We start from the raw sequence: 12,960 nt of genomic DNA on the forward strand, positions 1-12,960 counted from the left end.
CTATCCGGGAGTAGGCTTTGTGTACATGAGAGAAGAAAGAAAATTCCCTGGCCTGCGGCCTTGCAAACCGCCATGGGTCCACTCCCCCCATCTGATCCATAAACCCCCTAAGTACCTTGGCCGCCGCCGGCCTCTTTCCAGTCCTTGATTTGGAGCGGTCCAGTGCTGGATCCAACACTGTATTGAAGTCCCCTCCCATTATCAGGCCTCCTATCTCCAGGTCCGGAATGCGCCCCAACATGCGCTTCATGAATCCTGCATCATCCCAGTTTGGGGCGTATGCGTTTACCAACACCACCCACGTCCCTTGCAGCCTACCACTCACCATTACATATCGCCCTCCATTGTCCACTACAATAGTCTTGGCCTCAAATGACATCCGCTTTCCCACCAATATTGCCACCCTTCTATTCTTCGTGTCCAGTCCCGAGTGGAATAGCTGTCCTACCCATCCCTTTCTTTACCTGACCTGGTCCGCCACTTTCAGGTGTGTCCCTTGGAGCATGACCATGTCCGCCTTCAGTCCCTTTAAGTGCGCGAACACTCGAGCCCTCTTCACCGGCCCATTCAGGCCCCTCACGTTCCACGTTATCAGCCGGATTGGAGGGGCTCCCCCCCCACCCCCCCCCCCCCCCCCCCCCACCCTCCCACCCCCCGGCTGACTAGCCATCTCCTTTTCTGGGCCAGTCCCGTGTCCACGCCTCCCTCCCCCTCCAGTCCCCCAAAGGGGGGACCCCCATCCCGACCACCTCTTCTGTGTCCCATTCCCTTTCGGCCAGTGCAGCAGCAACCCTTCCCCACCCCCCTTCCCCCCTCCCCTCCCCCCGCTAAACCCCTGTCTAGCTTTTTTTCTCCCCCCCATGTCACTCCCGTAAGTCAGCTGACGCCTGCTGACCCCTGCTTCCCCCGCTGTCCCATTGACCTCCCCGTGTGGGAGACTCCCAATCAATATGCATTCCTTCGTTCCCCTTCCCGCCTTTCTTCCCGCGCACGGGAAAAAAAACCCGCGCTTTCCAAAGCCCGATCTGTCCCCTCTGGCGCAACTCCTGTCGCGGCCTTGTCTCTCTCCCCCAGCCCAGCTAACATTTCCTGCATGTGATTGACCCCCTATATACAACAACCATCACACATCAAACCTCAAACATCCCCCCCACCCTCACAAACCCTCAGTTAGAGTCCAACTTTTCGGCTTGTACAAAGGTCCACGCCTCTTCAGGCGTTTCGAAGTAATAGTGTTGGCCCTTGTATGTGACCCACAGTCACGCTGGCTGCAGCATTCCGAATTTCACTTCTTTCCGGTACAACGCCGCTTTGGCCCGATTGAAACTCGCTCTCCGCTTTGCAACCTCCGTGCTCCAGTCCGGGTATATTCAGATCTCTGCATTGTCCCACTTACTTCTCCGCTCTTTCTTGGCCCATCTCAGGACCCACTCTCTGTCCGTGAACCGGTGAAACCTCACCACCATCGCCCTTGGCGGCTCATTTGCCTGGGGCTTCCTCGCCAGCACCCGATGTGCCCCATCCAACTCCAGCGGCCTCGAAGGGGCCTTCGTGCCCATCATCGCCTCGAGCATCGTGCTCGCGTATGCCCCGGCATCGGCCCCCTCCACTCCCTCAGGGAGACCCAGGATCCGTAGATTCTTTCTCCTCGACCTGTTCTCCAGGTCTTCGAGTCTTCCCGCCCACCTCTTGTGTAGCGCCTCGTTCTGCTCCACTCTCACCGCCAGGCCCACGAGCTCTTCCTCGTTCTGACTGACTCTTTTCTGTACCGCCTGGATCTTAACTTCATGGGCCTTCTGGGTGATCCCGAGTCCTTCAATTGCCGAAAGCATAGGCGCCAACATCTTCATGAAGAGGCTTTTCCCCAGGGTAGAGGGGTCAATTACTAGGGGGCATAGGTTTAAGGTGAGAGGGGCAAGGTTTAGAGTAGATGTGCGAGGCAAGTTTTTTACGCAGAGGGTAGTGGGTGCCTGGAACTCGCTACCGGAGGAGGTGGTGGAAGCAGGGACGATAGTGACATTTAAGGGGCATCTTGACAAATACATGAATAGGATGGGAATAGAAGGATACGGACCCAGGAAGTGTAGAAGATTGTAGTTTTGTCGGGCAGCATGGTCGGCACGGGCTTGGAGGGCCGAAGGGCCTGTTCCTGTGCTGTACATTTCTTTGTTCTTTGTATCTCCTTGCGCATCTCCTCGCGCTGCTCCTCGAAGCAGCGCTTGATGAACTCCTGCAGCTCCCCTTTGTCCCTGGCCGCCGCCATTTTCTTTTCTTTCCCTCGCTTCTCCCGTTGCTCCAGTGTCGCTCCTTTGGACGTTGCACTTCTGGTCCGTTTCATAGAAGTTGGAGGGGGAACCTCTCTCTTCCCTTCCCCACGGGTTGCGTCAAAAAAAAGTTCCGTTGGGGCTCCTCTAGCGAGCCCGAAAGTCCGTGGTAGTGGGAGCTGCTGAATCGTGCGGCTTAGCTCCGCATAGCCGCAACCGGAAGTCCCATACCTGGCGACTCTTGAGCAAACGTAATTAAACAGAGCCAAATTAAGAGACCACAGCAAATTAGCAACAGCCTGAAGCCCACTGAATACCTGTCGCAAATGTTTCGGAACGTGATAGGCGAGAGTGGATCCATCTCCCCTCTGGAGCTTAACAGGGCCCGTCAGCAGCCTGGCCGAATGAGCCATCCCGAGCACTTATTGTTCACTTCCACAGCTTTAGGGAGGAGAGAGTTCAGAAGTGGGCCAAAGAAAACCATGAGTTGAAATGGGAGAGAAATCTCGTAAGTATTTACCATGACGGGCGGCACGGTGGCTAGCACTGTTGCTTCACAGCTCCAAGGTCCCAGGTTCGATTCCCGGCTTGTGTCACTGTCTGTGCGAAGTCTGCACGTTCTCCCCGTGTCTGCGTGGGTTTCCTCCGGATGCTCCGGTTTCGTCCCACAGTCCAAAGATGTGCAAGTTAGGTGGATTGGCCATGCTAAATTGCCCTTAGTGTCCAAAAAAAAGTAAGAAGTCTTACCACACCAGGTTAAAGTCCAACTGGTTTGTTTCAAAGACGAGCTTTCGGAGCACTGCTCCTTCCTCAGGTGAATGAAGAGGTATGTTCCAGAAACATATATAACGACACATTCAAAGATGCAAGACAATGCTTAGAATGTGAGCATTTGCAGGTAATTAAGTCTTTACAGATCCAGAGATAGGGGTAACCCCAGGTTAAAGAGGTGTGAATTGTGTCAAGCCAGGACAGTTGGTAGGATTTCGCAAGCCCAGGCCAGATGGTGGGGGATGAATGTAATGCGACATGAATTCCAGGTCCCGGTTGAGGCTGTACTCATGTGTCCGGAACTTGGCTATAAGTTTCTGCTCGGCGATTCTGCATTGTCGTGCATCCTGAAGGCTACCTTGGAGAACGCTTACCCGGAAGACGGCGAATGCCTATCACGAAGCTGTTAGGGTACACTGAGGGAGAATTCAGAATGCCCAAGTCACCTAACAGCACGTCTTACAGGACTTGTGGGAGGAAACCGGAGTACCCGGAGGAAACCCGCGCAGACACGGGGAGAATGTACAGACTCCGCACAGTGACACAGGCCAGGAATCAAACCCGGGCCCTGTGAAGCAACAGTGCTAATCACTGTGCTACCGATATTATGGCTCCAGAACTGTTTTTGTTTTACTCTGAGGGTTTGTTTGGTGGCCATCTTGAGTAGGCGCTTGGCCTGCACATTCTGAAAATGTATTTATTGCGGGGAGTGGGGACACACACACACAAATCCGTGATTTATGAACCCAAGGGTTAAGGAGTTTCCATTCTTTTTGCATGCATATAGAGTTTATTCCACGATTGATTGATTTCTAATGGGTAGGTCCCTGCTCCCTTGGGGAAAAAGAACGGAATTGTTATAACCCGAAAGAAGGTCCCTGAATCAGGACCATACGGTTTCCCATGATCTTCTCGGAATATGAACTTCCCCTATAAGGGAACGGGGCCTCCTCTTAACAAGGAGATTTCCAACTCGTATAAAACACTGACCTAGTTGCAGGTCGAAGAAGGAGACCCTTAGGGGAGTGAAGAAGTTTTGGAATTGCATTATAATAAACCTTGTTCATTTGTTTCTCGGCGTTCTTCTTACCGTAACACTGGAGACGGAAATTCAGTGGAGCTGCTGTCGATGCCGGTTGCTGCACGCCCGGTCCAGCTCTTCGCCTAGTCTAGGCTACGGGAAGCCCACTACTAACCGCCGAAATCCCACATATAGAAAAGCTGGAATCTTCTAACGCAGGTACAGATGATTGGGGGGAATACGTGGATCGCATTAAAAAAAAATTTCAAACAAATGCAATTACTGGCAATGAGATACAAACTGTGGTATTGCTAACGGCTTGCCTACCTACAGTGTGATCTAGGAGTACAGGTCCACAGATCACTGAAAGGGGCTACACAGGTGGAGAAGGTAGTCAAGAAGGCATATGGCATGCTTGCCTTCATTGGCCGGGGCATTGAGTATAAGAATTGGCAAGTCATGTTGCAGCTGTATAGAACCTTAGTTAGGCCACACTTGGAGTATAGTGTTCAATTCTGGTCGCCACACTACCAGAAGGATGTGGAGGCTTTAGAGAGGGTGCAGAAGAGATTTACCAGAATGTTGCCTGGTATGGAGGGCATAAGCTATGAGGAGCGATTGAATAAACTCGGTTTGTTCTCACTGGAACGAAGGAGGTTGAGGGGCGACCTGATAGAGGTATACAAAATTATGAGGGGCATAGACAGAGTGGATAGTCAGAGGCTTTTCCCCAGGGTAGAGGGGTCAATTACTAGGGGGCATAGGTTTAAGGTGAGAGGGGCAAAGTTTAGAGTAGATGTACGAGGCAAGTTTTTTACGCAGAGGGTAGTGGGTGCCTGGAACTCACTACCGGAGGAGGTAGTGGAGGCAGGGACGATAGGGACATTTAAGGGGCATCTTGACAAATATATGAATAGGATGGGAATAGAAGGATACGGACCCAGGAAGTGTAGAAGATTGTAGTTTAGTCGGGCAGTATGGTCGGCACGGGCTTGGAGGGCCGAAGGGCCTGTTCCTGTGCTGTACATTTCTTTGTTCTTTGTTCTTTGATAAAGAACCTGACTCACCCGGATCCCCAATATCCACCCTGGTGACATTAGTGGGGGAGCCATTGCTCATCGTGCACCATATCTGGTTCCACTTGGCTGCTCAGGCCCAGGCCAAGTCGTGAGTGACCTCTTGGCCCACCTCCGAAAACTGGTTGAGATTTGCAAGTTCGGAGTGACACTGAATGACACTTCGGGGCCGTTTGGTTTGTGGACTCTGCGATGTGGCTACGCAATGGAAATTACTAGTTGAGGCCCACCTGGACATGCAATACGTGGTGGGGATAGCCATCTCCAGACAAAGTTACTGAACAAGGCGTCCAGGAACTCCAGGGACTAGCAATGCTCAGTCTGGACACCAGATCAAGCGCCAATCACACTTGGCTAGAACTGAGGAAGCTGGCCCCCGATAGTGGGACACCTACCGGAGAAACATGGGCCAGGATTCTCCGAGCCCCCGCGCCACAATTGCGCCCGGTGCTGGGGCGGAGAATGGGGCGTCGGACCCGCGACGCCTTCGCGCGACTCTCTGGCAACTGGAGATACGCAGCCAGTCGAGCGCGGTCGACTCAACACCGGTCAGGGGCCGTTGAAAGAGGCCGTTGCAATTCTGCGCCGGCAACTGGGCGAGTTATCGCCGGCGTGGTTCTAACATGGTTCCACCCGGCGGGAGCTCGGAGTCACCGCTGCGGTGGCCATCCTGGAAGGGGAGCGGGGGGGGATCCATCACCGGGGGGGGCCTCCACGATGTTCAGGCCCCAGATCGGTGGCCACTGATCGGTAGGCGCGTGCGATCCGGGGGGGGGCCTATTTCCTGGCGCCGGCCCGTTGTGTGGGTCCGCCATATCGCGTGGGGCCGCCATGTGCATGCGCGTACCCGCGGCCACAAGTGCAGGGCCCCGTATTGGCAGCCAGAGCTGCGTGGAGCACTCTGGAGCCCTGCAAGCCCCCTTAAAAATGCCCCCTTTCTAGAAAAAAGTCCGGAGTGATTCGCGTCCATTTTCTCGCGGGAGTGGGGACATTGCCCTATTATTGGAGAATCCTGCCCATGGGCCGCCGTAATAGAGGGTGGGATTGCCACAGGACGCTCTCCCCTGACCATGAGGAACAGGACTACGACCATCAAACAGCCAGTGCTGTAATAGGCGGCAGAGACCAGTGATACAGGAGGCCCCGTAAAGATCTACCTGCCTGCCGGCCCATCAGGCTTGTCCGCCCCCCATGTGACAGGGTTTACTATGTGTAAGACGACGACAGCACCTACCAGCGCTTGTGCTACATTACTACACCAAGAGTGGCGCCCATCGGATCTCCCTGCAAATTAATGGAAAACCGATCTACATGGATACTGGGGCGGCAGTGTCGGTAGTCAGTTGCCATACTATCGACTGCATTCAGTCTGGCCTTCAATCATTGACCCTGTTGGACACCAATGCAAGGCTGGACACTTATACGGGGGAACCAGTGGCAATTGCGGGCACTTCAACTGTTGCGGATGAGTGTGGTCAACAATCTTCAAACCTTCCCCTGGTGATGGTTCACAGAAGCGGTCCGAGCTTGTTGGGGCGTGACTGGTTATGCATCTGCGGTTAGATTGGCAGCGGGTGTGCCGCATGCATCCACATCGCCCTGAAGGGGTTCTGACAAGGTTTCTTTCAGTGTTCCAGGATGGCTTGGGCACCATAAAAGGGCTGTGGCCCGAATAAGCATGGACCCGATGGCTCAACCACACTACTTCCGTCCTCGACCTATCGTATACACCTTATGATCCAAGGTGGATGCTCAATTGGACTGCATGAGGAATTTGGGCATCATGCGCCCGGTGCAGGTCTGTGACTGGGCAGTGTTTGTACGGTGACTATAAGATGACGGTCAACCGTGTGTCCCGACTTGACCATTATCCGGTCCCTAGGATTGAGGCTATCTATGCGAAGCTCAGCGGAGGCACACGTTTATGAAACTCAACGAGTCTCGCTTACCTCCATTTGCCCCTGGCCTCTGAGTCCAGACGCTTCGTAACTGTGAACACACACAGGGCGTTAACGTGAATATACCCACCTGTCCTTGTGTGCAATATTCCAACATGTAATGGAGAACATCCTGCAAGGCCTACCTCGCATGGCGGTCTATCTAGATGAGATACTGATCACCGGCCCATTCGACTAGCAGCACCTACGAAACCAGGTTGAGGTGCTGAGGCGTTGTGAGGAAGCCGGCGTCCGTCTGCGGCATGAGAAATGTGTCTTTAACGCCGCCGAAGTAACGTACGTCGACTACCGCATAGACCGCCATGGCTTGCATCCATTCATTTCTACTATCGTCTATGCATTCTGTTTGCCATGGATTCAACAGGAATATTCGGCAATAATAATATCTGCCCATACTCCGCCCTTTGTAGATTTGGTCTTGAAGATGGATCCTACTCAGCGCCTGTTGAGCTTGGGGTACTTTCTCCTGAATAGAGGCATGAGGCAGGGATGCCCATTGTCGCCACTATTATTGAACCTTTGGCCATTGCGTTGAGGTCATTGGCAGAATGGAGAGGGATAAGGCGGGGGTTGGGGGGGGGGGATAGTATAAGGTGTCTTTGTACGCTGATGACTTGCTTTTGTATGGTACGGCTGAGCTCCATGTGAAGTCAGATGGATTCATGTGGGGGCTTGCATTTGCAGGCTTTGGTGACGGCCTAGCTCCTGCTCTCCCCAACAAATTATTTCTCTACTTTAAGGATATGGAAGCAGTTTAGGCAGCAATACAAACTGAGTTCCATGTCACTATTAGCCCCACATCTACGGGCAATCACTCGTTTGCGCTGCCGGGTTTGGCTGGGACGTTCAACTCATGGAAGGGAAAGGGCCTCATGAGCTTTGGGAATCTGTTCGTGGGGGGACAATTTGCCGGTTTGGAGGAGCTCTCAGTGTAATGTAAACTGTCAGGGTCGCACTCTTTCTGCTACTTCCAGCTGCGCTATTTTATCCAGAAGGCCTGTCCTACATTTCCTTTAGCCCCAGAACCCACCCTGCCTAGGCGAACCCTATTGCTGGCGCGGTCTGAGGGGGTGGAACATTTCAAAATATTAATGGGCAGATCATTTCAAAGGAGGGAGCTTCGCTGAACCGGGTGAGAGCAAAGTGGGTGGGAGAGCTAGGTCCTATTCTGGATGAAGAGGTGTGGTGTGAAAATTTTTGTGCAGGGTGAATTCCATTTCTTTGTGCGCGCTTATCCAATTCAGCTGGTACATAGAGCTCACCTAACTAAGGCAAGAACGAGTGGGTTCTTCGTGGGAGTGGGGGACAAATGTGAGTGGGGCCAGCTCACCACACCCACATGTTCTGGTTGTGCCCTGGAATGGCAAGCATTTGGATCTCCTTCTTTAACACCATGTCAGCGATTCTCAATATAGATCTGGAGCTTCGTCCTTTGGTGGCCATTTTCGGGGCGTCGGACTCACCAGAACTGCAGACCGGGTGAAGGTGGATGTTCTGGCCTTTGCCTCGCTGATAGCCTGGAGATGAGTTCTGCTGGGATGGAGATCCTCTACTCCGACCAGTGCGTCGGCCTGGTTGGGTGACCTGATGGAGTTTATATATCTAGAAAAGGTCAAGTACACCATTGGAGGGTGGGTGGAGTGATTCTACCTGAGACAGCAGTCATTCATTTCCTACTTTAAAGAACTAGTCATCGTCAGCTGTTGGGGGTGGGGGGAGGGTAGTTAGTATTGTCGTGAAAAGATTATATGATAGTGTTAGTCTTGTTTTTTCTGTGTGTTTTTATCATCAGCTATGTTATTGATGTCCTGTTTGTTATAAAAGAAAATGTTTAATAAAAATATATTTTTTTAAATGAGCAGACACCTACATATCCTTCAATCATTAAAATATATTGTGTAATCAAAACTTGCTTGATCTACAGACTTTGTTGAGTTGAACAGCAGTGCATTTCTTTTACAAGAATTTGCTTTAAACCTCCAGAAATCCCAGGGAGCTACTGGATATTGAATAATATGGGATTTGCCTTGCCCAATCCATTCTTACTGGAGGTAGAGTAGCAGAAACAGCAGTTAGTGGGGATGCTCAGGGAAATGTCATTAGGAGTTCAAAATGGAGGAGTGCTGTTCACAGGTGTCTTTTGCCTGTCCTCAGACTCTATAGGCTGAGTCACGTACCTCTAGTTTACAGAGGCTGCACCTCATCAACGTGGCTTTAGTTTATTGGATGCCAACTCTCTATAGTATAACATCCTAAACTGTCTGATGTTCAGAGATAGGGGGCAGATTCACCGTTTTTGAGACTAAGTGTTGAAGCCAGCCGAGGAACTGTGGCGTTTTACGACAAAAAAATAATCAGCACCGACCCCTCACTGATCCTGCGACTGGTGAGGGACTAGCAGCCGGCGCCGAGTAAAACTCCCGGCTCACACGATATAAATGCTTGTGCACAGCAACGACCTGCAGCGGTCGTGCCGTAAAACATGCACAGGCCATGCGCGAACCCGACCTGCCAGATAGTACCCCCCGGCCACCCCCCACCAGTTCCCCAAGCCCTCGCAGAACCCCCCCCACTGGCCAGCAGCATGGCTCCCGCCCGACTGTGGCAGCGCTGGACACTGTCTGCAGAAGGGATTCTCCGCCTGATCCCGATTACACCCAGGACATTTCCTGAAAGTGTTTGAGAAGAGAGACTTGCCACACCTGAGAACCCTCAATGCAAAGCCCCATCTTTACTCTGACATCTCAACAGGACTGTGTGGTGATTGTGCACTTCTATGGCCCCTACGTTCCAGTCGAAGTTCTGCTCTCCTTCCTCGCCTTTGGCATCTGGACCTGCAAATGCCAGGTCAAGGTGACATTCAAGCCCGATGGTAAGCAAGTAATCCTCTGCCATTTCTCCAGCTTTGCGATCAGGGGAAGCTGTGGCTATCTCATCTATGCTGGCCACTCGAAAATTTGACGCTCCTGACGAAAATCTGGACATGGGGCGGTCAACTGCAGCACTCTCATCTGCAAGAATTGCAAGCAGGGAGGATATCAGACAAATGACTGTAAGTAGACTAAGTGCTGCAAGCTGTGTTGAGGAGCAGGCCCCCTCTACAGGACCTACCTCAAACGTGGCCTTGCTTATGCACAGGTGGCAAAGACCTAGGAGGCCGAAGCAGATGGAACGGCCAGCCTGATTACTGCCAAGCAGACGTGAAAATCTCCAGCCAGCAGAATGGGATAATAGGGGACAAAGCAGAAGATAAGGGGAAAGGAAAAAGGGAGGCTACAGATGGCCAAACGACATCACTGCTTCCCGCATCTCCCACCTCTCAGCGTACCGAACCAATGGAGGAGAAATTATCAGTGTGCCAGTTAGCGGGGGTTTGGCAGCTGACAAGGAGGAGCAGGAAGAAGTTGGAAAAGGACAAAGCCATCCCCCAAGTGAGCAGCAAGAGCCTACTGCTATCTGACACAGGGGCAGTTGTACTTCGGAGGAGGATGAAAATGGAAAGGGTTTATTGTCATGTGTACCGAAGTACAGTACACAGTATTGTTCGGTGTCCAGTCCAGACAGACCGTTCCATATATGAAAAACATAGGGGTGGGATTCTCTGTTCCACACCACCGATTTCGGAATCGGCGATCGGGCGGAGAATCCCTTTTGACGCCAAAATCGGGGGCGGCGCCTGTTTGACGCAGGTTTTGTATGTGAAATGAAATGAAAATCGATTATTGTCACAAGTAGGCTTCAAATGAAGTTACTGTGAAAAGCCCCTAGTCGCCACATTCTGGCGCCTGTTCGGGGAGGCTGTTACGGGAATTGAACCGTGCTGCTGGCCTGCCTTGGTCTGCTTTCAAAGCCAGCGATTTAGCCCTGTGCTAAACAGCCCCTCTGAAACAGCATCATTGTGTCACGCGCCATTGGGACGGCCTTAGGGCATCACCTGAAGGCCCTTGCCTGATGCTCCGCCAACGATGGGCCGAGTTCCCGACCGTGCAGGAGACATGTGGTCTTAGTGGTCGGGAACCCGGCATGGCGGCTGCGGACTGTGTCCAGCGGCGTCAGTCAGGCGGGAGCCGTGCTGCCAGCCGTGGGGGCTTCCGTGAGGGCTGGGGGGACTGGTGGGCTGGGGGGACTGGTGGGCAGTGGCCAGGGGGGCATGATCTGGCAGGTCGGGTCTGCGCATGGCCGACAACCTGTTTTACAGCGCGACCGCTGGAAGTTGTTGACTTCCGCGCATGCGCGGCCACGGACCCGGCTGTATATATTGTGGGAGCCAGGGGTTTTATGCAGTGTGCTAATAACCCCTCAGCAGTCACAGGATCAATGAGGGGGCGTCGCCGGTTTTTTTCACGTAAAACGCCACAGATCCTCCGCACTTAGCCTCAGAAACGAAGAATCCAGCCCAGGATATATGATAGATACACAATGTAAATACATAGACATCGGGTGAAGCATTTGGAGCGTAGCACTACTCAGTAGAGAAGAGTACGAAGTCTTACAACACCAGGTTAAAGTCCAACAGGTTTGTTTCGATGTCACTAGCTTTCGGAGCGCTGCTCCTTCCTCAGGTGAAGATGCGTGGAGAGATCAGTTCAGTCCCTAAGAGGCTCATTTAGGAGTCAGGTAACAGCAGGGAAGAAGCTGTTTTTGAATCTGTTAGTGCGTGTTCTCAGACTTTTGTATCGCCTGCCCGATGGAAGAGGTTGGAAGAGAGAATAATTCGGGTGGGAGGGGTTTTTGATTATGCTGCCTGCTTTCCCAGGGCAGCGGGAGGTATAGACAGAATCAATGGATGTGAGGTGGGTTCACATGATGGACTGGGCTGTGTTCATGACTCTCTGTTGTTTCTTACGGTCTTGGGCTGAGAAGCTGCCATACCAGGCTGTGATGCAGCCAAATAGGATGCTTTCTATGGTGCATCAGCAAAAATTGATAAGAGTCAGTGTAGACATGCCAAATTTCCTTAGTTGCCTGAGGAAGTATAGGCGCTGTTGTGCTTTCTTGGTCGTTGCATTGTCGTTGGTGGACCAGGACAGATTATTGGTGATGTGCACACCCAGGAATTTGAAGCTGTCAACCATCTCCACCTCGGCATACTTGATGCAGTCAGGGGTGTTTTGCTCCTTTGTTTTGCTGACATTGTTGTTGGGCATCTACAGAAGAAGTGGCTAAACTCTAGAGAGTTGGAGGAGGAGACACCCGAGCTCCAGGGCATCAGAAACGAGGTGATGAGCACACCCCAATACCAAGGTGAGGGGCTAGCACATCGCAGCACCCTGGGAAATCAGGAACAACAACATTCCTGGAGGGGGATGGATAGGAGAAACTATTTCAACAGGGGAAGTGACGCCACCTAGACGGAACAATCCCAATGGGGTATTCAGGACAGTTTCCTCAGCCCATCCAAAGTGAGAAGGTTTACAGACGCTCTGGGCATGCAGGAGCTGATCAAAGTACTGGAACTGTCAATATCAACAGATCTGGTAAGCGAAAAAACATGTTAAAATTGGGATAAAGATCACTTCCATTAATGCACGCAGTGGTAAATCCACTAAGCAATGTGTTGCTGCCTTGAATGAAAAAAATTAAAATCACTTATTGTCACAAGTAGGCTTCAAACGAAGTTACTGTGAAAAGCCCCTAGTTGCTAAATTCCAGCACCTGTTCGGGGAGGCTGGTACAGGAATTGAACCTGGCCTGCCTTGGTCTGCTTTAAAAGCCAGCGATTTAGCCCACTGTGCTAAATCAGCCCCTGATTGGATTACCTTGCTAAGGTTAAAGCTGACCTGCTGTTTCTGCAGGAGTGTGCAATACCACACCTCAGCTCCTACAAGCAATGGTCGCATTGGTGGTCCAGGGGCCATTAATCTGGTCAG

At 52.1% G+C, this 12,960-nt stretch overlaps 1 protein-coding gene across 1 annotated transcript in view; it reads right to left on the bottom strand.

Annotated features, from left to right (window-relative positions):
• The window catches only part of LOC140430238 (diacylglycerol O-acyltransferase 1-like), a 475,807-nt gene that overhangs the window by 192,673 nt on the left and 270,174 nt on the right, over window positions 1–12,960 (bottom strand). The window contains exon 11 of the mRNA XM_072517667.1: window positions 9,878–10,101. Coding sequence (XP_072373768.1) covers window positions 9,878–10,101 — 224 coding nt within the window. The remainder of the gene's footprint in view (window positions 1–9,877; window positions 10,102–12,960) is intronic.

Source organism: Scyliorhinus torazame, chromosome 10 (genome assembly GCF_047496885.1).
Source record: "Scyliorhinus torazame isolate Kashiwa2021f chromosome 10, sScyTor2.1, whole genome shotgun sequence".
In the NCBI taxonomy this organism is placed as follows: Eukaryota; Metazoa; Chordata; class Chondrichthyes; order Carcharhiniformes; family Scyliorhinidae; genus Scyliorhinus; species Scyliorhinus torazame.